Source organism: Rhineura floridana, chromosome 10, assembly GCF_030035675.1.
Source record: "Rhineura floridana isolate rRhiFlo1 chromosome 10, rRhiFlo1.hap2, whole genome shotgun sequence".
Taxonomy (NCBI): Eukaryota; Metazoa; Chordata; class Lepidosauria; order Squamata; family Rhineuridae; genus Rhineura; species Rhineura floridana.
The window spans coordinates 76,098,988-76,126,114 of NC_084489.1; the positions used below are offsets into that span (position 1 = coordinate 76,098,988).

Consider the following 27,127-nt stretch of genomic DNA (forward strand, 5'->3'; position numbering starts at 1 on the left):
AAAGGTGGGATATAAATGTAAATAAATAAAAATGTCGTAAATAAACTGCCAACTGGTTACATGGAGGGGAAGGTGCTATTATCAAGTGAGAGCAGAGGGCCCAGCTATGCAAAGTGGTATGAGTCCACAGAGATGCATGCAGAACAAGGGTAATGCCCTCTGGGTGGCCCCTCAGTGAACTCCTGCAGTTGATGCTGGATGTTTGCCAGTTTAAATTTCCCACAATGCCCCCAGAGTGCCCAACACTATCTCGCTCCAGGGCATTGTGGGAAATTTTAAATGGTGACTTGTACATGCCAGTTGGCCAGTGAGGGCAGCCCTGGACAGACGTTGGTGCTGGTGGACACATCAAGGGTGCTGGTATCCCAGGAACTGCCCAAGAATGCCGAGTGCTGATGCTGGTGTCCTGTAGTGATCATGTGTCCTATGTTATAGAGGACAGTCCTCTGTTTTGAAGGGCTGGCGGAAGAGAGTCCTCCCTTACTAATTTCTGAGTGCTACCATTTTTAAGGTCTGATTTGTGTCTGTTTATTTTCTAAGGCAGACACTGTCCAGTCTGGCCAATGTAAACAGCACAAAAGCATTGCTGCAGTGGACTAATACAGTTGCACCTCTCGACTGTGTTATGATAGAAGCCTTCTATTGAAGCCTTCCCCGTCGCTTGGCCAGGGGTGTAGTTGTCCAGGATCGTGAGACGATTATAAACCCCTTACTTTTTTGGGAGCAGGGTCTAAGCCAGGTCCCTATGTATGAGCCAATCAGCATGAAAAGGGAGCGTGTTAGCCACTGAGAAGAGTCCTTGTTCTTTGTGCTGATTGGCCTAAAATGAAAGGAGGTGAGTCATCCATCTTCTCAGTAGCTAACTCACAGCCTCCTCTTTCATGCTGTTTGGCTCCTAGGACATCTTTTGAAGTGAAGTGTGGACTCAGAGATTACATAGAGAGCAAGGGAGATGAGGGAAAAGGGAGTGTTTCTGTGAGAGGGTGTGGTGTGACTAGCATGAAGGAACCCTGCACTTTTCAACTTGCCATTACACTGCTGAGATTGACATCTTGGGCTGAGATGAAATAAAACAACAACAATAACAATAGTGATAATGATGATGATAATAATAACTGTTCCCTTTCATGACAAGGGCACCAATGCATCCATCATCCCCCTCTCCAGCAGCTGCACCAGCATGCACCTTACAGCATTTTAAGAATGGCAGCTATATATGAAAGGACAGCAAGAGTTAATCACAATTTGACTAGTGTTAAGGATATAACTAGAACTCGTTGTCAGCGTTCAAGTGGTTTCATGTTCCTTAACAGAATATTTCATTGCAGTTCATAATCAAGAGCAATTGGCTTGATTGGTCTCCCATTGACTTTCATAGGAATTACATTAGACTCAATATGAACCAATTAATGCCTGTGTGTAATTAATAAGAAGTCTGAAATGAGCCAATAGGGGAATCTGTGATCCTAAGCATGTTTGCATTGAACTAAGTCTCACTTAGTTCAATGAGACTTAGTCCCAAGGAAGTATGCCTGGAATTGTGCTCTAAGGCTGCAATCCCAAACACAATTACTATAGAGTAAGTATTGTTAGTATTAATATTAACTGAATTGATATCCCTGGACTACGGTTCGTAAGATGCAGCTAGTGCAAAATGCGGCGGCTTGCCTGATTGGCATCAGAGCCACCAGTCTCCACTGCCTCCACAACAAAATTGGGGTGTGTGTGTTCATGCAGTTGAAAAGGGAAGGGAAGGAAGGGAAATCCCATTCCATGAGCACAATCCACTCACATGACATTGGATTCAGCCTGCTGTTTATTTCTACACAATCTTCTTATTTCTTGCGTTCTTTTATTGATCTTTAACTGCACTTTTATATTTTGACTCTAGAGTTGACTAAGCATTTTGCCAAGTCACAGGATCTGCCTCACTTGCACTCCTGTCTTGGATTATCAATATCTTGGCACAGTCATTAACCATAATGGAGACAATAGTCAAGAAATCAGAAGAAGGCTAGGACTGGGGAGGTCAGCTATGAGAGAACTAGAAAAGGTCCTCAAATGCAAAGATGTATCACTGAACATGAAAGTCAGGATCATTCAGACCATGATCTCTATGTATGGATGTGAAAGTTGGACAGTGAAAAAAGTGGGTAAGAGAAAAATCAACTCCTTTGAAATGTGGTGCTGGAGGAGAGCTTTGCGCATACCATGGACTGTGAAAAAGACAAATAACTGGGTGTTAGACCAAATTAAACCAGAACTGTCACTAGAAGCTAAAATGATGAAACTGAGGCTATCATACTTTGGACACATCATGAGAAGACGAGTCACTAGAAAAGACAATGCTGGGAGAAAAAGAGGAAGACCAAACAAGAGATGGATTGATTCCATAAAGGAAGCCACAGACCTGAACTTACAAGATCTGAACTGGGTGGTTCACGACAGATGCTGTTGGAGGTCGCTGATTCTTAGGGTCGCCATAAGTAGTAATCGACTTGAAGGAACATAACAACAACAACAAAACTTCCTCCCAGTAGGAGCCCAGGGCAGCTAGAGCTAGACAAAAGCTTTTAAGAGTGCTGAATGTGGGTTGAGAGAGATAGCACTTTGTACAAGCCCATTTACCAGAGGTACAAATGAGATGAGCAAATGCAGCCCAAAGAGTGATCCCTTTTCCAGTCCTCTATCACCTTCCATGCATGCATGGCCGGCCACATCTGCACATCAAAAGGGTCATTGCACCCAGAGGGAGCCTGCACTGATTTCTCTCTCAGAATAATCCACAATGAGTCTTGGGGTAGAAACACACTCACTGTTCTGGCAGTTCCAATGTATCTCCACCTCTCCCTTCTGAAAATGGAGGCACACGCACTAGTCAAACCCTGCCCCTTTTTATTGTAAAACCTGGTGGGATCAGCTCAAGCGCTTTTTTTAAAAAATCAGCTTCAAAGAGATTTTGCAACTGATCGCAGGTCAACCCATTCCTCCTCCAAGCGTGGCTAATGGAAACACTTTGGGGTAAGTGACTAATGTGTTCACAGCCTTGGTCAGAATTTCTTTACGGACTATATGCCCATTCTATATCTGTATCTATCTATCTAAATACACACACACACTTTGCAAAGAACTGTAACAAGAAGTCCTATAACAGTGAAGGTTGCAGGCTCTGAACACAGGTCATGGTCCCATCTGGAATACCTTGTATTAAAGATTGCTAAAATATGTATTATTTTCTTCTTTCAATCTTTTCCACAGCTGGAAACGAATTTGGGGTGGAGGAGGCAGAAAGCCATTCAAGTCACTGTAGCAAGCCAGCACACTCACGTGTGCTGATAGGCGATCACCTAATCCACTTCTTGCCTGAGTGGGCTCCCCAATTTCTTCCTTAGAGCTGACAATTCCCGTTGGTTTTATGGAAGGAAGGTTCTTGTTCCTTTTTATTTGCTGAATTTGTCTCCAGGGAAATCTCAGAGGATCAGCATCTTGCTATGAGAAATAACTTTCTCTCCACCCCCGATACCTTTGTACTCATTTAGATAAGCTACACAATTCCATTAAAGGTTGCTTGTGTTAGGGCTCCTCTGTTCCCCTTTGGACTCAAAAGCATTTGGTGCATCTTAACAGCGTGATTGAGTCGACCCAGCCTCTGCAGCCACGCTAGGCTTCGGCCGACAGACAAGCAACAAAAACGACGGTCCAAGATGCTTTTGAAGGACTGGGTGCAGAAGCTGCATTTTGGCTCCAGGCCCAGCTGCGGATACGGACCTCTCTCCACTCCGAGTGGAATTGGTGGGAACAGAACTCCCCCCAGGTGACTTGCACTTCCTGTTTCTTGCCCTTCTCCATTGAATATCCCCCTTTACGGGTGTGTGCGTGGGGGGAGAGATGCAAATGTTTCTGGTTTTGTATGATGAAAAGATGAAGTGGGGGGTCTGGAAGCATCAGGCACCTTTTGCTTCCTGCTGTCATCCTCGGCATCCCATGGTACTCAGAGCCATTCCAGGCTTTGGAACTGGGAAGGCCCTTAGCCCAGTGGCAGAGCATCTGCCTCACATGCAGAAGGGCCCAAGTTCAATCCCTGGCATCTCTGGGTACGGCTGGGGAAGGTTCCCTGTCTTGAAACACTGGAGAGCCACTGCCACTCAGTGCAGACAGTACTGAGCAAGATGGACCCGGGCTCTGACTTCCTGAGTTTCTCTGAGAAAAGCCCACAGGAGCAGAGCTTGGAAAAGTTACTTTTTTAAAACTACAACTCCCATCAGCCCCAGCCAGCATAGCCACTGGATTGGGCTGATGGGAGTTGTAGTTCAAAAAAGTAACTTTTCCAAGCTCTGCACAGAAGGTGGCCACTGGGCTATTAGCACAGGGCTGCCTTTTGTACAGCCAGTTTTCTTTCTGTCACGAAGTAGATGGGAAAAAGGATACCTTCCTCTTGAAGGGGTTCCTTTTACATTTCTGGCCTCATGTTCCAATCTAAATCTACAGTGTTGGAGAGTGCAGTCTCTAAATGTGCTCTAAATATGAGTGGGTCATCTGCTGCTGCTGCACTTCCAACGTAAAAGGGAGGGAAAGGAGAGGTTGTGTGATGTGCCTGTCTGCTCTCTGGACTGGCCATGTGCAAACTGCCCATGAATGTAGGGTTGCTGTTTTAAATAAAGGCAAGAAGAAAGGGATGTTGGGATATGAGAGAGATGTATAACATTGTGCATGGTATGGGGAAAGAGGAGAGAGACATTTTTCTCTCTTGCTCTTAATGCGAGGGCCTGAGGACATCCAGTTAGGTTGAATGATGGGAGACTCAGGACAGACAAAGGGAAATATTCCTTCGCATCGTTGAACTCTGGAATTTGCTATCAGAAGATGTAGCATTGGCTACCAGCTTGGACAAATTTATGAAGAATAAGGCTTTCAATGGCTGCTAGTCATGATGGGTAGGTTCTACTCCAGGACCAGAGGCAGCATGACTCTCAGTGCCAGCTTGTGAGAGCGTGCAATGGCACATGTTCTGCTAGTGGGCTTCTCATAAGCACCTGTGCAACTGTGAGAAATAGGATTGTAAGCTATTTCAGGGAGAACATAAGAAGAGCCTGATGGATCCGGCCAGTAGCCCACCTAGTCCAGCATCCTGTTCACACAGTGGCCAATCAGATGCCTGCAGGAAGCCTGCAAGTAGGACCTGAGTCAAGACCACTCTCCTGCGGTTTCCAGGAACTGGTATTCAGAAGTATATCGCCTCCAACTAGGGAGGCAAAGCATAGCCATCATGGCTAGTAGCCATTGATAGCCTTATCCTCCATGAATTTGTCTAATCTTCTTTTAAAGCCATCCAAGCTGGTGGCCATCATTGCCTCTTCTGGGAGCAAATTCCACAGTTTAACTATCTGCTGTGTGAAGAAGTACATTTGTTTGTCTGTCCTGCATCTTCCAACATTCAACTTCATTGGATATCCAGATGTTCTAGTGTTCTGACAGAGGGAGAATAACTTTTCTCTAGCAGCTGCTTTCTCCATGCCATGCATACACTTGTATCATGTCGCCTCTTGCTCGGCTTTTCTCTAAACTAAAAAGCCCCAAATGCTGCAACTTTCATCATAGGGGAGTCACTCCATCCCTCTGATCATTTTGATTGCCCTTTTCCGAACCTTTCCCGGCTCTATAATCTCCTTTTTGAGGTGAGGCAACCAGAATTGTACACAGTATAGAACAGCACGGCTGACCGGACTGACAGCTGAATCTTTCGTCAACAGGACAGCATTCTTCATCCTGCCAGAAGGCAGTAGGCTAGCTTACATGGGGTACGAGGCAGGCCATGTATAGCACACACATCTCTGTCCTCCAGCACCTCACCACTGCCCCCAGACTCCCAGCATCGGTTTCCTGATGCTGCCTCTGTCTGCCTAACGGTAAGGCTGCCCCAACCACTTGCAACACCAGTTGGCAAGGAAATGAACTGCAGCTTCGCCATATATTGGCTACGTTTGAAAGATTTTGTACATTGGCCCCAACAAGCAGATATTACAGATCCTGAAAGTCAAGGTACATGCAAAATGGTGTCTGAGTCACAGCTGCACAAATCCAGCACTACACTACAGTTACCAAAGAGGACAACAGAGATTCTTCTCTCCAAACAAGGCTAGGAACTTGTTCTTAAAGCCAAAAATATTAGCAGGAGCAAACAACTCATGGCAAAATCCTCTTTCCCACACTCTGGAACATGCGGTTTGAAGCCTCGTCCCTGAGTAATTCCATTTTTATGTGGGTAAAATGCCTTGTTGCTGTGTCTGGCTCCTGTTTCTAGTTGGTGCAGCTTGTCATCCGGAAAGCAAATGTGATTTCATTGAGCAGCAGCCTGGATCTTACAATCTGGGGCGGGGAGTGCTTTTGCAATGTTAATTGACAAAGAGAGAATGTCGCCATTTAGTGCAGTAGAGAGACTGAAGTTTTAATCATTCTGTTTAATTCCGATTTTTAAGAGGGTTTTTTTTATATATGGGCCATGATTAAAATAATGGTGTCATTTTAATGAATGTGTAACTGTAAAGAATTTTAAAAAGCTATCTATTGAAGGTTGTCCTCAAAAAGAACATAACTCTTGGCCTACCACTCACCAGCATATTGCAGCATCACTTTATGATTGCACTCGGATGCTCGTATACATTTCGGATCATTCTGGAACATACTGGTATCACTATTGGTCTGTAGCTCTAGTATGTTTCCCCAAGATAGATACCTTCAGCAGTTCACATGGAGGATCTTGAGACTGTTTTGGAGAGGGACCAGAGTAGTTCCGTGATTGAGCACATGCTACAAGCAGAAGGTCCTAGGCTGAATCCCTGGCATCTCCAGTTTAAGGATCAGGTAGCTAGGGGTGGGGAAGAAATTCAATTTAGTTCACATTTAAAGGCAAACTTACAGAAGTCACATTTTCCGAAACAATATGTGAACTGAAACACAGCCACTCTTGGAAATTTGCACTTCTCTGAATTTTCCAATGTGTACAAAAACGCATATACTAGTGTAAAGTGCACATATACATGCATATATTAGTGAAGATAGCATACAGAAAGCATTAGTGAAAATTGTATACAAAAAAGTGTATATTAGGAGAATTTCACACTAAAATGCTGAAGAATTTCCATGAGGACTTCTTTAAAAAAAATTTCAAACTGACATGGAAATGTGGCAAAAGAAAATGAGAAACTGAAATTTGACCAGTTCACCCATCCTTACAGGTTGCAGATGATGGGAAAGAGTCTACCTAAGACCCCAGAGAACTGCTGCCAGGCAGAGTAGATAACACCAGGTAGACAGACGAATAGCCTGATCTGATAACACTTTTCAGTGCATTTCCCCATCTCTTTCCTAATCACAAAATATCTCGGTTTTTTAAAGTGGATTTGTTGCAACAAAGCATTTTAATCCACTTTAACTGTGCAAACGTAAATTTCTGGCATGCACTTGAATCCTTCCCGCAAAAAGCTGAGTCTGGATGCAAACAGATATCTGTAGCTGCTTAGCAGAACCAAGAGGAAGAAATAGCAATCTGTCCCTTCTCTTCTGTAATCATTTCCAATATCTAACCTTTTATTTACAAAACGTTTATCACTGCTTCTCCCTTATTTTTAAAAGGATTTCTTGCCGCTTTGTTCGCCCTTATGAGCAAAGCACCATGCAAATTTTTCTAAAAAGCTTAACTTCTCTCTTCTTTCCATTAGTGATATAAGGCAGCATCATTTTCCATTCTACCCTGTATTCGTTGCATGCAGCCTGTTTCCCTTCTGCTGCAATTAATCTTCTACCAAAAACGATGTTATTTGCCTTGCTGTTCACTGCACAGGAATTATTGTGCAAACTCGGTGGCGGGATATAATTAATTACATATCATTTGCAGACAGAAAGCAACACAAAATACAGATTATATTCACCAGATTGATCTCTGTTCTGGACATGGAACAAATAAGCAAAGATTGGCAATTTCTGCTCCCATTTTCATTTCATCAGAATTCTCCAACATCCCTACCCTCTACTGCTGCCACTGCCACCAAAAACAAATAGTCAGACCATGATTTGTCTTTACTAAACCAGACTAGCTACTATGGACAGAGCTTTGGATTTTTGACCTATATATACACAATTCTCTGCTGTGGTGGTGCAAACCTGTCAAGTTCTACCTACCTTTTAGCACTGTAGGCAAGAGTAGCTGTGATGGAAAACTTCTCTGGCAAACTTCTTTTTCTCCCATCTGTGCTTTTCAGATGAAGTCCAAGATTTATCCCTCTAAGTTTTGCAAAGTTGGATCAATTATTTTAAAGACTGCTGCAAATCATCAATGCATGTGAAGAATGGATGGAAATAGCATATGGCCTGGGACATTTGGAGCAGAATTCATAAAGGGAAAACTGGTGCTTTCTTTTAAAGTTCTATTCCAATTTGTTTTATTAACTGCTGGTGCAAACAAGATTGGTTGGCTGCCACTCTACCTGTTCCTTTGCCAAGAAGTGGAGGTCCCACTTCCAAGATAAGATGGAAATATATTTAGTGCCAACCAATCAGAGCAAGAGCAGGGAGGCAAAACCTAACCTGAGCTTTGTAATGTGTGTGATCAATATTGTGTCACTAAAACTACAAACAAGAAGGGTCTCTTTATACTGTTCAGCTTCTAAATGCTTTAAAAATAAAAACCAAAACCCTCTCACCAAAAGAAACATGACTGAAACAGAAATATAACATATATACTTTCTTCATATAGGAAAAGGGAATAAAAGGTAGCCACGTGTCAGTCTTACTGGAAATAGTGCAAAAATATTTAATTTGCATTATGGCACTCTTGACCTCACAGAAGCAACAGCAAATGTATAGCAACACTTCTGTTCGTTGGTGGTGGGGTCATATCAAAGCAGACATGGTGCGGGTATGGTGGACGTGTCCATCTACACTGACCTTTTTGGGGATGCTGGTAAAAGTGCCAGTGTGATACAGTAGGGCCCCGCTTATACGGCAGGTTAGGGACCAGGCCCCCGCTGTAAAGCTAAAATCGCCATAAAGCGGAACCCATTGACTATAATGGGCCGCGTTGCGCAAAAATGTCACAAAATGCCATAAAATCGGCTTTAAAACGGGGAATTTCCCCGAATTGAAAGCTGCCGCATCAGCGGAATGCCGCAAAACAGAATGCCAGTAAGCGGAGCCCTACTGTATAGTGGTTAGGCTGAACTAAGGCTGGAGAGACCCTAAGTTCAAATCCCTACTTAGCCATGAAGCTCACTGGGTGACTGTGGGTGAGTAACGCACACTCTCAACCTAACCTACCTCACCAGGTTGCTGTGAGAATAAAATGAGGGCGGGGGAGATTCATGTGCGCCACCTTGAGGTCCTTGGAGAAAAGACAGAATAGAAACGTAAATCAAATAAATAGCCGGCACTGTGTTATTCCACTGGACTCGGCCATTTGGAGGAGATTTAAATTGATTTATGATTTTTGTTTTTTTGTTTTTTGTTTTTTTTTCAATTAATTTTTATTCAAATTTTCGAAACCAAAACAATACAAAAAGAAAAAAACACAAATCAATAACTAATACAATAAAAAAGAAAAATATATATATATAAAAATATTGACTTCCAATTTGTCATAATTCAGCTATAAATCTATAATATATAACAAACCTATCTATTAATAGATTATAAAATCACCTTCCTCCAACAGTTATCTTAGTTGGTTTCAAATCTCATTAACATCATATCATTTTAATCTTCCACAAAAAGTCAAAGAGAAGTTTCCAATCCTTGAGATATATGTCAATCAATTTTTTTTTCTAAATAAACATGTCAAATAATCCAACTCATCAAGTCTACTAAGTCCAGTAATTTCAAATCGCTCTTCTGTCATTATCCTTATTGGGTCCATCTTCCATCTTTACGCACCCAAAAATCTTGCTGTCATAGTCATATAATAAAAGTCTGATAGGAATTTCCTCCATCACAGATATTTTCTTGCCATCAATTCCGAACGTATCATTGAAGTATTGTTGCAAAGCCGCATCTCTGTTCCTCTTTTCCACATGATACACTAGTACATCTCTTGAAGATTTTTCCATTGACACAAAACAGGGATTAATTCTGTTAACTTTCTCCATTTCAAGTTCCATCAAATCCTTCCAGTCCAGGAATTTTTTTGAACCAATAATATCTTTATCTCCAATCTCTTCAATTCCTTCAGGGACAGCTCTGAGTTCCAAACTGTAATATTTGTCTCCAGGATCCATCACAGCCAGGAAATCCAAATCTTTTTTCATGTCCATATTTAATCCAATCTCCATAGTTTGAACCTTGCCTTTAATTTCTCTTTCATCTTTTTTTGGTTTTCCAGATCTATCATTATTCTCCTTTCTCATAGAATCCTGAATTTCTTTCAGCTCCTGTCTCATTTCGTAAAATTCAATTCTCCACGCTTGTCTATTATTTCTCAGTTCTTGTTTTATTGAGTTAATCCCATTCATTATTTTCTGAAACATGTCTAAAGATAAAGTCCCTTCTTGTACATCCATGATCTTCTTAATTGTCATTCTTAAAGCCAAAGGAACAAAACTCCTTCAATTTTCAATGTCCCAAGCAAAGAGCAGTTTATTTCTTTATCCAGTTACAAAGGAGTTAATCTTTCCAACCAACTGGCATCACACGCTAGACAGTCCTTATCTCTTATATGCCCAGAAATGCAAAAACAGCTTTAGTTCACAGCGTCCAAATAACTAGTAGCAGAGAGAATGAGCAGATTCGTCAAAAAAAAAGTAGATCAGGAAAAATAGTCCCAGACATATATTACACAAAAGTCTTATAAATCAAAAAGATTTTTCTTTTCTCTTCCAATCAGAAATCCCTCATCAGTGTAATCTTTAAAATGCTATTTTCCATGTCAGCTTTTTGCAATAAAAGAAAGATAGGCTATTTTTATTTTCTTCCCTCTTAGTTCTGTGAGTAAAAAAGGAAAGTCTTAACTCACCTAGGTTATCTTAATTTTGTTACTCTGTTACTTTGACAAATCTCTTTAGCTGTATAGATAAGAAAGTTATAAGCGTAGACAGGAGGATACCTGCCTGTTAATCCGTTATTCTTTAAAGAAAAAAAAACGGGTCACTTATTCAGCTGACCTAGCATAGAAATCCTCGCTCCATCTGAGCTGCTGGAAGACTGTCTTTCACAGACAATTCTGACGAATTCCAGACTCCAACAATCACAACAAAGCTATGTGGGAAATCTCACGTTTCTTCCTTATCCGGAGGAAATTATCCCCAGTCAGAAAAGACCCTTCTGACTGAATTTAAAACTGAAAAAGTTTCATCCAAGACGGGAGCCCGTCTCAGAGCTGCACAGGCGGAGGGATCCTCCTGGGAAGTCTCCGATTTATGATTTTTGTTAATGGCTAGGATTTTATTAGATCAATACTGGCAGTGGGGAGGAGAGTGTACATTAAGAATGAAAAGGTTGGTGGTGCCTGTCACTCAATGGTCATGTTTTTATTTGGTTTTAATGTTGATATTGTTGCACGCCTCCCCAATCTCAGAGCGGTGGGATTTCAGGGGTCCCTGCGCTTGCCCTGGGTTTGGTTTCCTTGGGAAGAAGGTCAGAGGAGACTGTGGTGTCTTTATGAAATATGGCTTATTTATTTACACACATTCCAACCTGAGCTTAGGAGTTAAAGGCATCAGCAGTCCAATATCCAGCTTTCCCATCAGTGTTACAGGAGGCATCTTAAAGCCATGGTGCACAGCCTCTCTGCCTGCCTCCAGTTCACAGCCTTTCTCCAGACACAACTTTAAACACACTCAAAGCACAAACCTCTACTAGCAGCCGGGGGGGGGGAGGGAAGCTCTCCTGAAGAGTTTCAATGACAAAAGGGTCTTCCTGGCCCATTCACCAGTTGCTGGGCACCTGAAAGACCCATTAGCAAACTGGCCACTCTATTAGCTTAACAAAAGAAACTCATATGACCAGCAGAGCCAGCCCCTCAACCCAACACACAGGATTCCAAATCAGAGGCTGGAAGGGGACTCACAGGGATCATCCATTCCAACCCCCAAACTCACAACAATATGTAAGAGTTAAAAACATAAGAAGAGCCTGCTGGATCAGGCCAGTGGCTTATCTAGTCCAGCATCCTGTTCTCACACTGGCCAACCAGGTGCCTATGGGAAACCTGCAAGCAAGACCTGAGCGCAAAGAGCATTCTCCTTTCCTGCTGTTTCCAGCAACTGGTATTCAGAAGCATATTGCCTCTGATCATACAGGCAGAGCACAGCCATCACCATCATTGCTACTAGCCACTGATAGCCTTATCCTGCATGAATCTAATCTTCTTTTAAAGCCATCCAAGTTGGTGGCCATCTCTGCCTCCTGTGGCAGTGAATTCCATCATTTAACTCTGTGTAGAAGTACTTTCTTTTGTCTATCCTGAATCTTCCAGCATTCAGCTTCATTGAATGTCATGAGATCGTGTTATGAGAGAGGGAGAAAAACTTTTCCCTATCCACTTTCCCCATGCCATGCATAATTTCATACACTATCATGTATAATTTCATATGCTATCATGTCACCTTTTCCTTGCCTTTTCTCTAAAAAGCCCCAAATGCTGCAACTTCCTCACAGGGGAGTCCTTCCATCCCCTTGATCATTCTGGTTGCCCTCTTATGAACTTTTTCCAACTCTACAATATCCTTTTTGAGGCGAGGAGACCAAACCTGTACAGAGTATTCCAAATCTGGCCGCATCATAGATTTATATAACGTTATTATGATGGCAGTTTTATTTTCAATGCCTTTCCTAATGATCCCTAGCATGTTTCACAGCTGCCGCACACTGGGTCAACTTCTTCTTCGAGCTATCCACTATGACCCCAGGTCTCATTCCTGGTCATCATCACCATTTCACACCCCATAAACATATATGTGAAATTAATTTTTTTTGCCCCAACATGCATAACTTTACACTTGTTTACATTGAATTCCATTTGCCATTTTATGCCCATTCACTCACTTTGGAGAGGTCCTTTTGGAGCTCTTTGCAATCTCTTTTTGTTTTAATGATGCTGAACAATTTAGTATCGTCAGCAAGCTTGGCTGCCTCACTGCTCACCCCTAGATCATTTATGAACAAGTTCAAAAGCACAGATCCCAATACCAGTCCTTGGGGGACTCCGTTTTCTACATCTATCCACTGGGAGAACTGTCCACTGCTTCCTGTTTTCTAGCCAGTTTCTGACCCACAAGGGGACCTCACCTCATATTCCATGACTGTTAGCTTACTTAGAAGTCTTGGATGAGGAACCTTGTTGAAAGCCTTGCAAAACTCCAAATGCACTATGTCAACGGGGACACCTCTGGGTCATTGATTTGCTTGTTGACACTCACAAAGACCTCTAGTAGATTTGTGAGACAGGACTTACACTTGCAGAAGCTATGCTGGTTCTGCTTCACCAAGGCTTGTTCTGCTGTATGCTTGATAGTTTTATCTTTAACTATGCTTTCCACCAGTTTTCCTGGAACAGATGTTAAGCTAGCCAGCCTGTAATTTCCAGGATTCCCCTGGATCCCTTTTTCAAGGTTGGTGTTACTTTGGTCACTTTCCAGTCCTTATATATGCAGGCGGATCTGATGGAGAAGTTACATATTTTTGCTAGGAAATCAGCAATTTCCCATCTGAGTTCTTGCATATTTTTAGCAGCTGGAGGCTCTGCACAGGGAGGAACAACATATTTGAAACTGACCTTTTTACTTCTTTACAGAGAAGGCAGAACAAAATATAGCAAATATGGGGATAGACCTTTTTTGGATTGGAAGATTGGACTTAACAGATGTAACTGGGTAGAGATAGTGGCATGCTGAGTATGTAGTCATGATGACTGATAAATGATGTTGGAAAGTTTTGATAATGTATTTTAGAACTACTATGATTGTTATTGTATAATATATTATACTTTGCTAATAAAAAGCTAAATGAGAACTGGTGGGAAATCATTGAAAGTGTGGGTGCAGTGGAAGAAGTTGAATCTATACAATAAAGCAACCCCTTGTATCTTTTTCTCCCCAACCCTTTTTTCCAGCTCCTGGTCTGTTTATTCATTCAACATGTTTATACCTTGTTGTTTTTATGTTGAAGATTTTACTCTGGGTGAAAAGAAGAGCAATGTGGTTTCTTTATTTGCATGAAGGTTAGCCAATCAACACTCTGAACAGCCAGATGGAGAAGTGGGAAAGAGGTGGCTCTATGATTATCAAAAGGGATAACCAATCAGCATTCTGCACAGGCTGCTTCTCTTGAAAACAGAAAAATCAGCTGCTCTTGGGCTTGATTTAGGTTTGCAGGTACTTAAGTTTGTACATCTGTCAAAACAAGGGTAACTGTTATGTCTGTCTGTCTTGATCCTAGAGAGCCTGAAGAGCAGCAATTATGATTTTTCTTACCTCTTAAAGCATTTTTGATTGCACACACTAATGTACAACCTTGTTTTTAAACATGTGGTTCAGTGATATACTTGTTTAGAAGGAAATGGTGTCTTCTGTTGCAAGTCTATTCAAAAGTGGGGTGCAGGTATTGGAATCATTGCTATTAATTTTTTTAGTCTTAAGAATGATGTGTGTACCAAAAATCCAAGCACGCAGGTAAATCAGTGTTTCATAAGAATGATGGTAATTTTTCAGTCATCAAGCTCATATTTTAATGAAAACTTTTTACTGATGTTTTGGGAAATGTGTTTTTATAATCTGCTAATTTGCAAAGATACTGAGTTTCAGTCTTTGCATTTATTGGAAACACGCACCTATATCTACCTTTTGGGGTGGAAAAGAAGTATGCTTCCACTTTTCACCTAGAAAAAAACCCTGCTGTGCTCCATATATCAAAACTGCTTAAGTTATGCGATACTGTGCTAGAATATGTGCTTTACAAGTTTTGAAAGGGGGGAAAGAAAGATAAAAAGTCAAAATAGCAGCACAACCAGTTTCATTTGCAGTATATTGCACTCAGACAATACATTGAATTGTACTTTGGAAACAGTGGAGTTTGAAATGTTTCAGTATTGTCTGCTTGAAATGTGTATGTTTACCACACGGGGGCGCATTTACATAAAACTTTACAACAGATATACTGCAGATTTTTCTAACATGGTGATTGGAACAAACATGCATCACAGTAACTTACCTTCATTGTTATGGTGGCTAGAAGCCACAGTATGGCAGACAATGCATCTGAAAGACACTCAGCATTGGTTCAAAGATGCAAGATAATTTGCAAGGTTTTTCTCTCTATATTATCCTTCCTAACTGACCTTGGGAACAGGATCTCACAGTTAGAAATGTAACATATGAACTGACAAGGAACTTTCATTACCTAGATACACTGTGCATGTCTGGAGTGCCACAGCCATGGAAGCTGCAGCACCATCTGCCTGCTAGCAATTCTACATTTTGCCATTTACTAACAATGACATTTTTGTAACAATCACATTTTGCCACACAAGCAAAGACAAAAGGGTTCACACATGAAGGAAATTATATAGTTTTTCCATGCAGCCTCAGGGCTGCTTCTTCTTTTTTTTTAGTGGGCAGCCAGACTCAAAATGGGTGGTTCAAACAGCACATTTGGACAGTTCAAAACTTCAAGTTATGCAAAAGTTGTATTATGTTAGGTGATGTAAAAAGTGACCTATAATAATGTGAAAAGTAAATTATTGGAGCAATCCAAATGACAGGGAACCAGCAGAAAGCCTTTTGGGATCCTGCTCCCACTCAGGAGGCCCGGCCGAATGCTGGCTCCAGTGGGAGCCACATGCATGAGCCAGCCGGGAAGCACTGACTCCCACGAACAGGCCTCCAGGGGAGTAAGCACTCCCCATAGGCCATCAGCGAAATGTTTTTACAGGCAGATTGGGACCTGGAGAAGGGCTCTGAATGCAAGGAGGTTCTCATGCTAGTCTCCCACCATGTCTCTGCCCCACCACGCCCCCAAAATGCCCCATTTTGGGGGCTTCCGCCGGCCCTCTGTCTGCCAGTCTGGCCATCCCCGGTAGACCCCTGGTGGCGGCAGCAGGCTCAGCTGTAGCAGAGGGCTGCTGCTGGTGGCACCAGGAGCCTCCCAGCACAGCTGGGGGGTTGTGGCATCCAACTCCCCCCTAACCTTATGGAAAGGTGAGTTGGGATTGTGCCCTAAGTAGTCCAGGCTCCTCTAGAACTCCAGACCCTGATAAAGCATGCCTATTTCTCCTCCTCCTGCCACAGACACTCCCAACCATGCTTTCAGATTCCCAGATTGGATTATTTTCTCCCACTCTGTGTAGGCTTCTAAATGTCATGGAAAATTTCCCTTAAAAAAAAAAGCCCTGCACAGCCTGATGGGTGGAGATAGATTGCTGTTCTGCAAGAAAGAAAGAAAGAAAGAAAGAAAGAAAGAAAGAAAGAAAGAAAGAAAGAAAGAAAGAAAGAAAGAAAGAAAGAAAGAAAGAAAGAAAGAAAGAAAGAAAGAAAGAAAGAAAGAAAGAAAGAAAGAAAGAAAGAAAGAAAAAATCACCAACCCATACAGCTTGGCAGGACTGGATTTAGATGGTCATTTGTGGTGCCAGACTTTATGGGCACCTATCCCAGTATCAGGGTATTCATCACTCAGCTGCTAAAAACAAAGAACAGCACAGTTTATTTTCACTTGCAAAGCTGGCAATACAAATCTACGGGGCCTGCATTGTATTACTGTTAGTCTTTGTTTTTTATTCATTGGAAAAAGTTCCATCATCAGTGCCCGTTTAACAGAGTGCATGCATGTGATGAATTGTGATTAGATTCAGGTATGCAAATCTATCCATTTGTATGCCAGGGGAGGGGAATCTTGCATACAAATTATGAATCCAAATTGGGAACTGGGCTACAAATGTAATAAGGTGGTGAAATGTTGAAGAAATTAAGTCAGATACTTAAAACTCGTTTGTCTTTGTTTGGGGCCCCATGTGGTCTAGCTTTGGTCCTGTACCTTGGGCTCATGGAACAAATTTTGTAGATCCCAGCCAGAACATCATCAGCCTGGCAACACCTTAAGATCTTCGGAGGAAGTTCAGAGTTCCATTGCCAAGGAAAATATGGCTAAACATGTGTACGGGGCTACAAGGGACAGAGCCTTCCTTGTGGAATATCTTCTCCATAGGTCAAAACCTTAGTTTGTGATTTAGTCTGCTCATTTTTTAGCTGCCTCCATTTATGATTTTTTTAATTGTTTTGGCATGATTAATTTTATTCTATACTTTTTGCGAATAAGAAAAAAAATTGGGTGTTAGAACAAGTTAAACCAGAACTGTCACTAGAAGCTAAAATGATGAAACTGAGGTTATCATACTTTGGACATGAGGAGACATGATTCTCTACAAAAGACAATAATGCTGGGAAAAACAGAAGGGAGTAGAAAAAGAGGAAGGCTAAACAAGAGATGGATTGATTCCATAAAGGAAGCCACAGACCTGAACTTACAATCTCTGAACAGGGTGGTTCATGACAGATGCTCTTGGAGGTCACTGATTCATAGGGTCTCCATAAATCGTAATCGACTTGAAGGCACATAACAACAGTGAGTCATACTCAGTAGACCAACTAAAATCAATGGAAAAGTTACTTAAATCCATTGTTTTCAGTGGGTGTGCTGAGTATAACCAACACTTGATATCACCCAATAAGGAAAAAAAACAATCATAAAAACAAAAAAAAGGCATTCATCTCTCAGCCCAGTGCATGCTAAGCAATCTCTATAGCTAACCCAAATCCAGTGCAATGTCTGCTGCAACTTCTTGGGATCAGTTTGTTTATGTGGCCTGATGATGTAGCCAAGTTGCTTGTGACAATGTGGCCAGCAGCTTGTCTTCTTGATAGATCTTCACTTATTAAAGCTTACCAAGGGGGCATAACCAAGTGAACTCAGTGAGCGGCCCCAGCTGTCCTGAAAGAGGTGATGATTCGACCGATCCTGAAGAAAGCCCACCCTGGACCCATTGGTTTGTGACAACTACCACCAGATTGCAGATACCCCCTTTTTAGGAAAGGTGATTGAGAGGGTTATGGCACATCAATTGCAAGTGCTCTTTGATTAAACAGGTTGTCGTGACCCATTTCACTCAGGGTTCAGACCTGGTCATGGGACTGAATCATATTTGGTCACCCTGATGGATGATGACCTTTATTGGGAGAAGAACTGGGGTAGTGCAACCCTGTTTTCCTTCCTTGATCTCTCAATAGCTTTTGATGCCATTTACTATGGAATCCTTCTGAGCTGGCTTAGTGAGATGGGTATTGGAAGCACTGTTTTACAGTGGTTCTAATCTTATCTTCAAGATCAGTTTCAGAGAATAGCACTGGGTGATGGTCTTTCAGCCACCTGGCAGGTGTGCTGTGGGGTGCATGCTGCAGGGTTTTATCTTGTCCTCAATGCTATTTAACATCTATATGAAGCCCTTGAAAGCAGTCATTAGATTAAAGGTGAGGTGTCAGCAGCAGTATGCTGATGATGCCCAGCTATTGCTTGGTAACATCTGAATCAGTAAAGGGAGTGCAAGCCTTGGACCAGGGCCTGGACTTGGTGGTGGGCTGTAGGAGGGCCAACAAACTGGCTGGAGACACTGTGAATGGGTGGTTCCCAATTCCTGAAAGCTAGTCAATTGTCTGCTTTGGATGGGGCCAAAAAGAAAGAGCAGGTTTGTAGTCTTGGAGTGCTCTGGATCCATCTTTGTAACTAGAGGCCCAGGTGACCTTAGTGGCTAGGAGTGCCTTTTACCAGCTCAGCTGGTAAGACAGCTGTGGCAATTTCTGGACTGGGATACCCTGACCACTGTTGTCCATTCGCTGGTAGCCTGCAAGCTGGATTGCTGCAATACATTCTTTGTGGAAGTGAGGCTGCCCTAGGGTTGATCCAGAAGCTGTAGTTGTTGCAAAATGTGGGGGCTCAACTGCTTGCTAGGATAGGATATTGCTAACATGTTACACTACTGCTGAAAGAATTGCTCTGGCTGCAAATCAGCTACTGAAGACCTCCTTTCAAGAAGCCTTTGAAGGAGAGACCTTTATCCCAGCCTGCATATGGATTTTAAGATATTTTGTTTTTAAAATGTTTATTGTTTTACCACTTTTTGTTTGCCACCCTGGACTCCTTTTGGAAGGAAGGGCGGGATATACGTTTAACTAATAAATAAAATGCAGACACAGCCATATACACTGCCTGTATGAAATCATCTATAGCCAATGAGACAACAACCTTCTTAGACATATTCATTGTACACTGCTCCAAAACCCAGAACTGAACAGATTTTGGTCAGTTTTTGACTAGCCAACACTCAGTCTTCTCTGCCATTCATGACATTTTCAGATATTGAGCTGGATTAATTTTAGTCTGCTACTGCTGCTGGTTTAATGGTAATTTGAAGTAATTTGTTTCTGGCAGAGCTTGGAAAAGTTACTTTTTTGAACTACAACTCTCATCAGTCCAATCCAGTGGCCATGCTGGCTGGGGCTGATGGGAGTCGTAGTAAAAAAAAAGTAACTTTTCCAAGTTGTGTCAGTATATATAAAGAAATGTATATAAATCCTTCAGAGTTTGAAGATACAGTAATGCAGTCTTGAAACAAATGTATACAAGACTGCATGGCTAAAATTCAGCTCAGGTATTACAGAAAGGCAAGCTCTCCTTGGCTTCTCTCCCAGTCAGACTCGTGTACTGAATCATTCTTGGGTAATTTTCCATTTTAGCATTCTTCTAGCAGGTAGAAAAGGCAGGCTCATTAAAATACTGCAAAAAAATTTCCATTAACGTTAATCCCAGCAGAAGTAATAACGCTGGTAAGTAGAAACACCCAACTCTTCCTCACTGTCACAAGGCATGATCCCAGGTTGATTAACTTGCCTGTTCTTTCACGTCCCATTGCTTGTGTCAGCAGAAACTTAATGCAACTGCTAAACTAGGGATTCCAAAACATTTGGGGGTTGAGACCTCTTTTCAGAAGATCAAGTTGGTGCACAAATCATAGATACAAACCATACCCTTCTCCTTTCCATCAACTGGATCCAGGGCATGCTACTGAGGAAAAGGCATTTCTGTCATTACCCTACCCCCAAATAAAAAACCCTCTTGAATTTCAAACCACATGTAATTACTCAGAACAATATTTCTGGCCAGTGGTTTTTGTGACTATCGCTATTAGGCATGAAATGTATCTATATACTAGGTGTACACACCAAAGGCAGAAACCTCATTGCTTGGGGGGGGGGGTTGATAATGTATAAACATTATTGTAGTTTTTATGAGCTACTAAGAGTAACTGAAATGAATGTTCACAAACACTTTTTCTGTATTTGCAATGCAGTCACAGAATCATAGTGTTAGAAGGGACCTACAAGGACATCGAATCCAACCACCTGCTCAATGCAGCGATCCACGTTAAAGCATAGAGAGGCTCTTGCGTTTAAACCAGAGATGGGGAATCTGTGGCCCTCTAGATGTGGAACTCCAATTCCCATCAGCCCCAGTCAGTATTGCCACTAGTCGTGGATGATGTGATTTGTCTGCCAGTTCCCGATGCCTGGTTTAAACTCTGCCAAAAATCTTGCCCTTGACCACCATACCTGAAATAGTGCCCCTACCTGGATTATTTCTCTCTCACACACACTTACATTAGACTCATCTGGATGAGCTCTAAGAAGAACGTCACACATTATCTTTCCTACATGAGGGAACAGTAATCACGGAAACAGTACCAGTCACATGTAAAATGTCAACAACGCAAATGAAGCAAGATAAGACCTATAATCTCCAATCTCTATAGGATAGTATGTGGGGCCCGAATTTACTTTGTTTATCCTAAATTATTTCCTTGAAATGAGTAATGTGGCATGATAAAAATTAGTAAGAGGAAGCAATACCCGCTAGTCTGCACTTTACAGGAACAGTCTGTCTTGTGAATGACCTGTACAAGATGGCATGTCAAAAATACTTTGTAGGCTTTATTTTTTTTAAACTCACCTTTGTGAGCAGGATCTGAACAAACTGATTTGAGTCGCCAGAGAGGAGCTATACGTCCTCCACTGGAACCACTGGCCGGTCTTTACACAACAAGTTGGGTTTATAACAAGGGTTGGGAAACTGTTTCAACTCAAGGACCATATTCTCTCATGGACAACCTTCTGGGACCGCGTACATGTGGTGGGCATGGCCAAAAGGCAAAAGTGAGGAACACAACAGATGTGATTCTTGCCTTTGTACAGTAGGCTACATTCCAGCCACACAAAAAAGGTTCACATACAAATAGCATAATCACATTTCAATGATACATTGTAACCAGACAAAAGCACTTGAAGGCAAGTGAGGCCTGGGGGAAGGGCATGGTCTGGGAAGCAAATGGAGAGACCGGAGGGGGAGGGCTGCATTTGTCCCGCAGCCTGAGGTTTCCGACCAGCTGATTTAGAAGAACACAGATCAGCTAGTGGGCTTGGTCAGCATGGGGCCTACAGAATGAACTATACAAATGAGGGCATCTTTAAAATATCTAAACAGAACAGGCATTAGAAGTGAGGACAGGGTAGCCTCTAGCAGACTGAGATGGCCATAAAGTCTAAGGAAACAAACTTAATTATCAAGTCTCAGCCCTCAACACCGGGGCATGTTCAAGACCTGCAATAGGGGATGAAGCTGGTCTGGAGGTGTTTCCTGAGCCTTTAGATCCCTGAATTAGGGGACGGGGATAGCATTTGTATCACCCCCCTCCCCTGCTGCTTCTCTCTCTAACCCCTTTGCCCATCTGTCTCCCACAGTGGGTGTGGTGACAAGCAGCAGCGCTTCAATTGTGCTCCATACCGAACAGAGATCCCCCCCATTTGTAAGTGTTGATTGCAATACTTCTGCAGTTTGATTAATATCAACAAAGTTTTGTATTAATTTAATATGCAGATCTAAGAGTAGTCTTGATGTGTCTGTACTAAGTGTTGTTCTGTATAATAGACTCTTCTCCCTCATCCTTTTATTTACAGGGCATATAATGTCCGTTTAAAGAAGTACTCTGTTTACATGTTGATATATACTGCCCCATGGAATGGTTTAATGTGTATGCTTTGTGTGTACTTAATGTGTATTTTCTGCTTTTCATGTATATTTTAGTGTTTTTATACAAAAAAGGGTGTATCTGTAATTTTAACTTTTAATATATTAAGTTGGATATGCTTAACTTCATATCCACATATGGATACCACAAGTCTGGGGGATCTCAACAATACCTCCGAGACTATCTCCGTCAGCTCAGCTAGGGAAGCCATTGGGCAGCAAGGTGGGCGGTACACCAATAGTATTCCCAATCTGTCTCCTTGGCCCAGCACAAGATGAAGACACTCCAAACCAGTCGCCGTCTGGACAGGGTGCTTAGTGAGAGAGAAAGAACTCAAAGTTCTATGCCTATTTGTTTCCGAGACAGATTCAAGGTGCTGGTTTTGACCTATAAAGCCTTACACGGTGTGGGACCACAATACCTTGTGGAACGCCTCTCCCGCTATGAACCTACCCGTTCACTTCGTTCAATATCCAAGGCCCTCCTTCGGGTACCAACTCATCAGGATGCCCGGAGGATTGTTATTAGATCTAGGGCCTTTTCTGTAGTGGCCCCCGAACTGTGGAACAGCCTACCTGTGGAGATACGCCCGGCGCCTTCGGTACTTTCTTTTAGGCGCCAGGTTAAGACCTGGCTATACTCCCAGGCATTTTAATGTTCAATGTGTTTCATTTTTTTTTCCGTTTAACTTGTTGCTGATTTTATTGTAATTTTATTGTAATATTGTATTTTAATCTTGTTTTGTTCACCGCCCAGAGAGCTATTCGCTATGGGTGGTTTAAAAATGAAATAAATAAATAAATAAATAACTTACTCCTGAGGAACAGTCTGACTTGAAATGTGTTGGGCCTCATTAAACTGTACAGAATTTTCTGTGCACAACTCATCCACAAGTACAACACATGTAACTTATATTTAGCAACTCAGTTCAGTGACTTTCTGAGGACACAGAGGACCAGATCATATAAACAAGACATGACCCCTGAAACCTATCAGTTGGAAGCACCACCACCTGTCACCACGATGGATCTATATGGTCCCCAACTGCTTGTGCCAGCAGGATACACACTCCCAGCATTTCATTTATTTATTACATTTATATCCTGCCCTTCCTCTCAAAGGAACCCAATGTGTCCAAAATCAACACTTCCAGATAACCCAAGCAGGCTGTGGATGAAGTGATATGTACACAATAATATTTCCCCAAGAAGTTTTATTGGTCTTTTAATTAAAACCTAACAGACCTGAAATTCCCTGGACTGGTTGCCCCAGCCTCAAATGCCTCAAAAAAATCAGTGCTTGAGCTCCAATAAATAAAAAACATTACTGTGTCCTTCCACTTATTTTTCTGCCCCATAGAAGCAATACTCATGCCGGCAACTCTTGGAACACAAAGACCTAAAACTCAAGGCAAAAAAAGTGGTAGTATAACATTATTTCAGACAATCATACCAAAATGTATTCAACCAATAAATATAACCATAGAAAATCTGCACAGTAAAACTTTTTTTAAAATGGCATAAATCATAACATACATGAGGCATGAAGAAGCCACTATAATGCTTAACAATATATTTGTATGTGGATTCTAAAAATATTATATGATTATATTTATTGTATGAATAAATCTGTGTATGTTTGTAAAATTTAAGGTATTTTAGACAATTTTTCTGCAGACTTCAGCTAGATGTTCTTGAACCCCAAGTATTTCCCGCTCTCTTGTTAACTCCTCAGAAGCAATTCCAATTAATATACAGTCTACATATATATATATATACACATATATATACATACATATACGTACAGTCTACATACATAGTCTACAATGTGGTATAGTGGTTAAGGTGATGGACTACAACCTGGGAGACCAGGGTTCGAATCTCCACATAGCCATGAAGATCACTGGGTGACCTTGGGCCAGTCACTGCCTCTCAGCCTCATGAAAACCCTATTCATAGGGTCGTCGTAAGTCAGAATCGACTTGAAGGCAGTACATTTACATTTTATTTAGTATGAACTATAAAACCATCCTTCACCTTTTTTTTGTTAGCCATACAGAAAAAATCCCTTTTGCAGAAACTTCCTTTTAGTTATTTTAGTGTCCCTAAGTTTATTTTCTGATGCCAGAAATCACTTTTGCGCCGTTCAAATTAAAAATAAAAAAGGCAAGGAATAGGGGAAGTTGCTTTATTTCTTTAAATATTAGTAACACGGCATGACACAAATCAGTGGTATTTATATAACAAAAAATGGTTCTGCATCTTACTTCAGACATATTGTATTTAAATACCCTAATGAGTTGCACAAGATTACATTTTCATAATACAAGCATGAAAGATTAATCCGAATAAGTACCCGAAATCCTCTTGCATCACCATCTTCCTGACCTAAGCTACATGATTAGGGGGCTAACCAAAGATTTCTCCAGGAAATTTGGAGGTTTCCAACAGTGCCAAAGAAAAGAAATGTCACATAATTTATTGGCAAGAGAAGGGGGAAGAACCCACACAGGAAACCAAAGCAGCTGAGAACTTCCACTTGCGGATTAAGCAGCAAGGAAGCAACTTGCTAACAGTAACCATGCTTGGAAAGAGTTAAAGGCAATGGAAGGCTCCAATTTAGTACTTAGTTATGAGGTTAACAGAAGCCAAGTACCATGCAAATTAAACATCTATATGGAGGGAGAATGAAGTCATCTCTCTACAGCAAATCCTAAATTTTCCAAGTATGCACATGTCCCCACCTCCATATAGCCAGAATGAGAACCAACACACACACTATATATGCTCAATGTACAAGTAAGTATTCTAGATCTGACCAAGGAACAGAGGTTCTTAGCTAGTTGAGGCTCCACTTGGCCTATGAAGCCTCACAAATCATCCTAGGTACTAGAGGCGAATTTTGACAAGCCAGATGTGGTGCTATGACCCTTATACTACTTAGCATGAAAATATCTTCATGACTGCTGATTCCCAGCCAAGAGAACTAAGGTAATAGAGTATGTCTATTATTATTTGGCTTGAGAAAGTTCTAGGGATTGTAATCAACTCACAAGGAGTGATTTCACTAAGCAGCTCGTTGGGAACCTGTTCTCTCAAATCATTGCAGATTCTTTGTGATAAAGCACATAAATAATGGCACTAGAAAGCAAAGTCAGCTACTTCTTCCACCAGCTAAACTAAAAGGCAAGACTCATCCTCAGTTGTTATGCGCGATGCAAGATTAAACTTAGCTCAACTCTCCTCAAAGGAAAATTTAAAATGAAAAACATATTAAGGTTCATTTAGGTCAGAATATCCCATGATCAAAATGATTTGTTTTTGGAAATAAAGATGCAGTGTTTACAATCTCAAGTCCTAGAAGAAACACACTAGACTACAGTAGCTTTATCCCCAGGAAAGGAAGAGGTCAGAAAGGTTCCACATCATCAGATCTTTTCAAACTTCAAAAATACAACACATTTCTAGCCAGGATCTGCTTATCTGATGTATCTGACGTGCTGATCCTAAAAATGCTGCATGGAAGTAAGACGTACGCTTTCAATGAAAATGACTTCCAAGGAGCGGGTTTCTGACTGGGGTGTCTTACAGAAGCTTAAGCGAATCTGTGGTGCTCAAGCATAATAGTGCAAGTTTAGTGTACTTCAGAGAGGAGTCAGTCCCCCCTTGCTAAGTGAGAAGGGACATAAGAAAAGATATGCACCAGGAAAAGTATGAGGGTGGGGTCAAATGGTACGACAGCAAAAGGGTCAGTGTTTGGGGGCATCGAAGTCCATTTTAATATGGTGCCTTGGCTGACTTCTTCTTCTTCTGCTCCTCCCTCAGCTTCTGCTTCTTCCTCTTGCTGATTTCTTTGTATCCTGAGGAGACATGGCTTGTAAAACATTGGTCATACAGCAGATTCCCCTTCATTAAAGCAGAAGTATCCCAATTTAACATTCTTAAAATGCGAGACAGACCTCCCCTTAAATAAGTGCAAGGTTTTTCCCTGGCCACTCAGTCATCATTTCCTTAACAGCTGGTCTACCACCTTTAGCTTCTTCATGGGGAAGTCACTTCCAAAAGGTAACCAGCCATGGTGTGAGTGCAATGGCTTTCTGACTGTACTGGGAGTTCCCACACCACCACTGGCCTTCCTAATTGAGGCACTCTGCCACTCATTTCAAGAGTTCCTATCAGAAATCTCTAAATGCTGTGGCTAAGTCATGGCAAGGTTGTTTACCATGCAGCCATTGGCCCTAAATCCCGTGGCAGCTGGTGGCCCCGTGCCAGTGGGGCAATAGAATCTGCTCAAGGTTTTAGACCAAGCTTTCAAGCTTGGACAGCTCCTTGAAAGTTTGGAGTAAAATCCGGAATAGCGTCCACTGCTCCACTGACATGAAGCCGCCACTGCCTAAATCACTGCAATATAGTTTAAACTCAGTGGACTGTATGTGCTTTCCAATACCTCCAGACTGGTGTGGGCCTTTTTTCTTCCATTGAGTCCTCCCTCTCAGAAACTGTAAGTTGCATTGTGGATTTTGCTCCCTCCTTTCTTCTGTGATCTACTCGGACCTATTTCAGGGCAACATGGCCTACAACCAGGTGAAATTCTGAAAATCTTTGTTTAAAAAGTCTTATCTGGTTAATTTGCCTTATTGATTGCACCAGTTTTATAAAGCTGCTTTAAGACCATCTGTGAATGTCTGAGGCCTTCCTTTGAAGTTTGGAAATAGTTAAGAAAACATTCAAAGGACTTCAAAGCCATTCTGGATTAGCTCATTTTCTGATAAAATGTGTAAAAGTTAAAATCGTTGGGGGGGGGGGTGAGCGCATGAATGAAAAAGATGCATTTAAATCATCTTTCACAATCGTGAATACAGTATACAAGGCATGTATCTGCTATACAACAAGAACAAAGAATTCATTCATTCATTTCAATTAGATTTAAGCAGGTATATTCCAAACACCTTGGGTTCAAAGTCAACTGGGTGTCTCAAACTAACCTGTGCTAGACATCTTGGGCTCTAGGACATTCACA

At 41.7% G+C, this 27,127-nt stretch overlaps 1 protein-coding gene across 2 annotated transcripts in view; it reads right to left on the reverse strand.

Moving 5' to 3' along the window:
- Window positions 1–24,798: 24,798 nt before the first annotated feature.
- Window positions 24,799–27,127, reverse strand: part of DNAJB6 (DnaJ heat shock protein family (Hsp40) member B6) — a 68,731-nt gene continuing 66,402 nt past the window's right edge. For both annotated transcript variants that reach the window (XM_061586220.1, XM_061586221.1), the window contains exon 10: window positions 24,799–25,967. In XM_061586220.1, coding sequence (XP_061442204.1) covers window positions 25,885–25,967 — 83 coding nt within the window. In that variant the 3' untranslated portion in view covers window positions 24,799–25,884. The remainder of the gene's footprint in view (window positions 25,968–27,127) is intronic.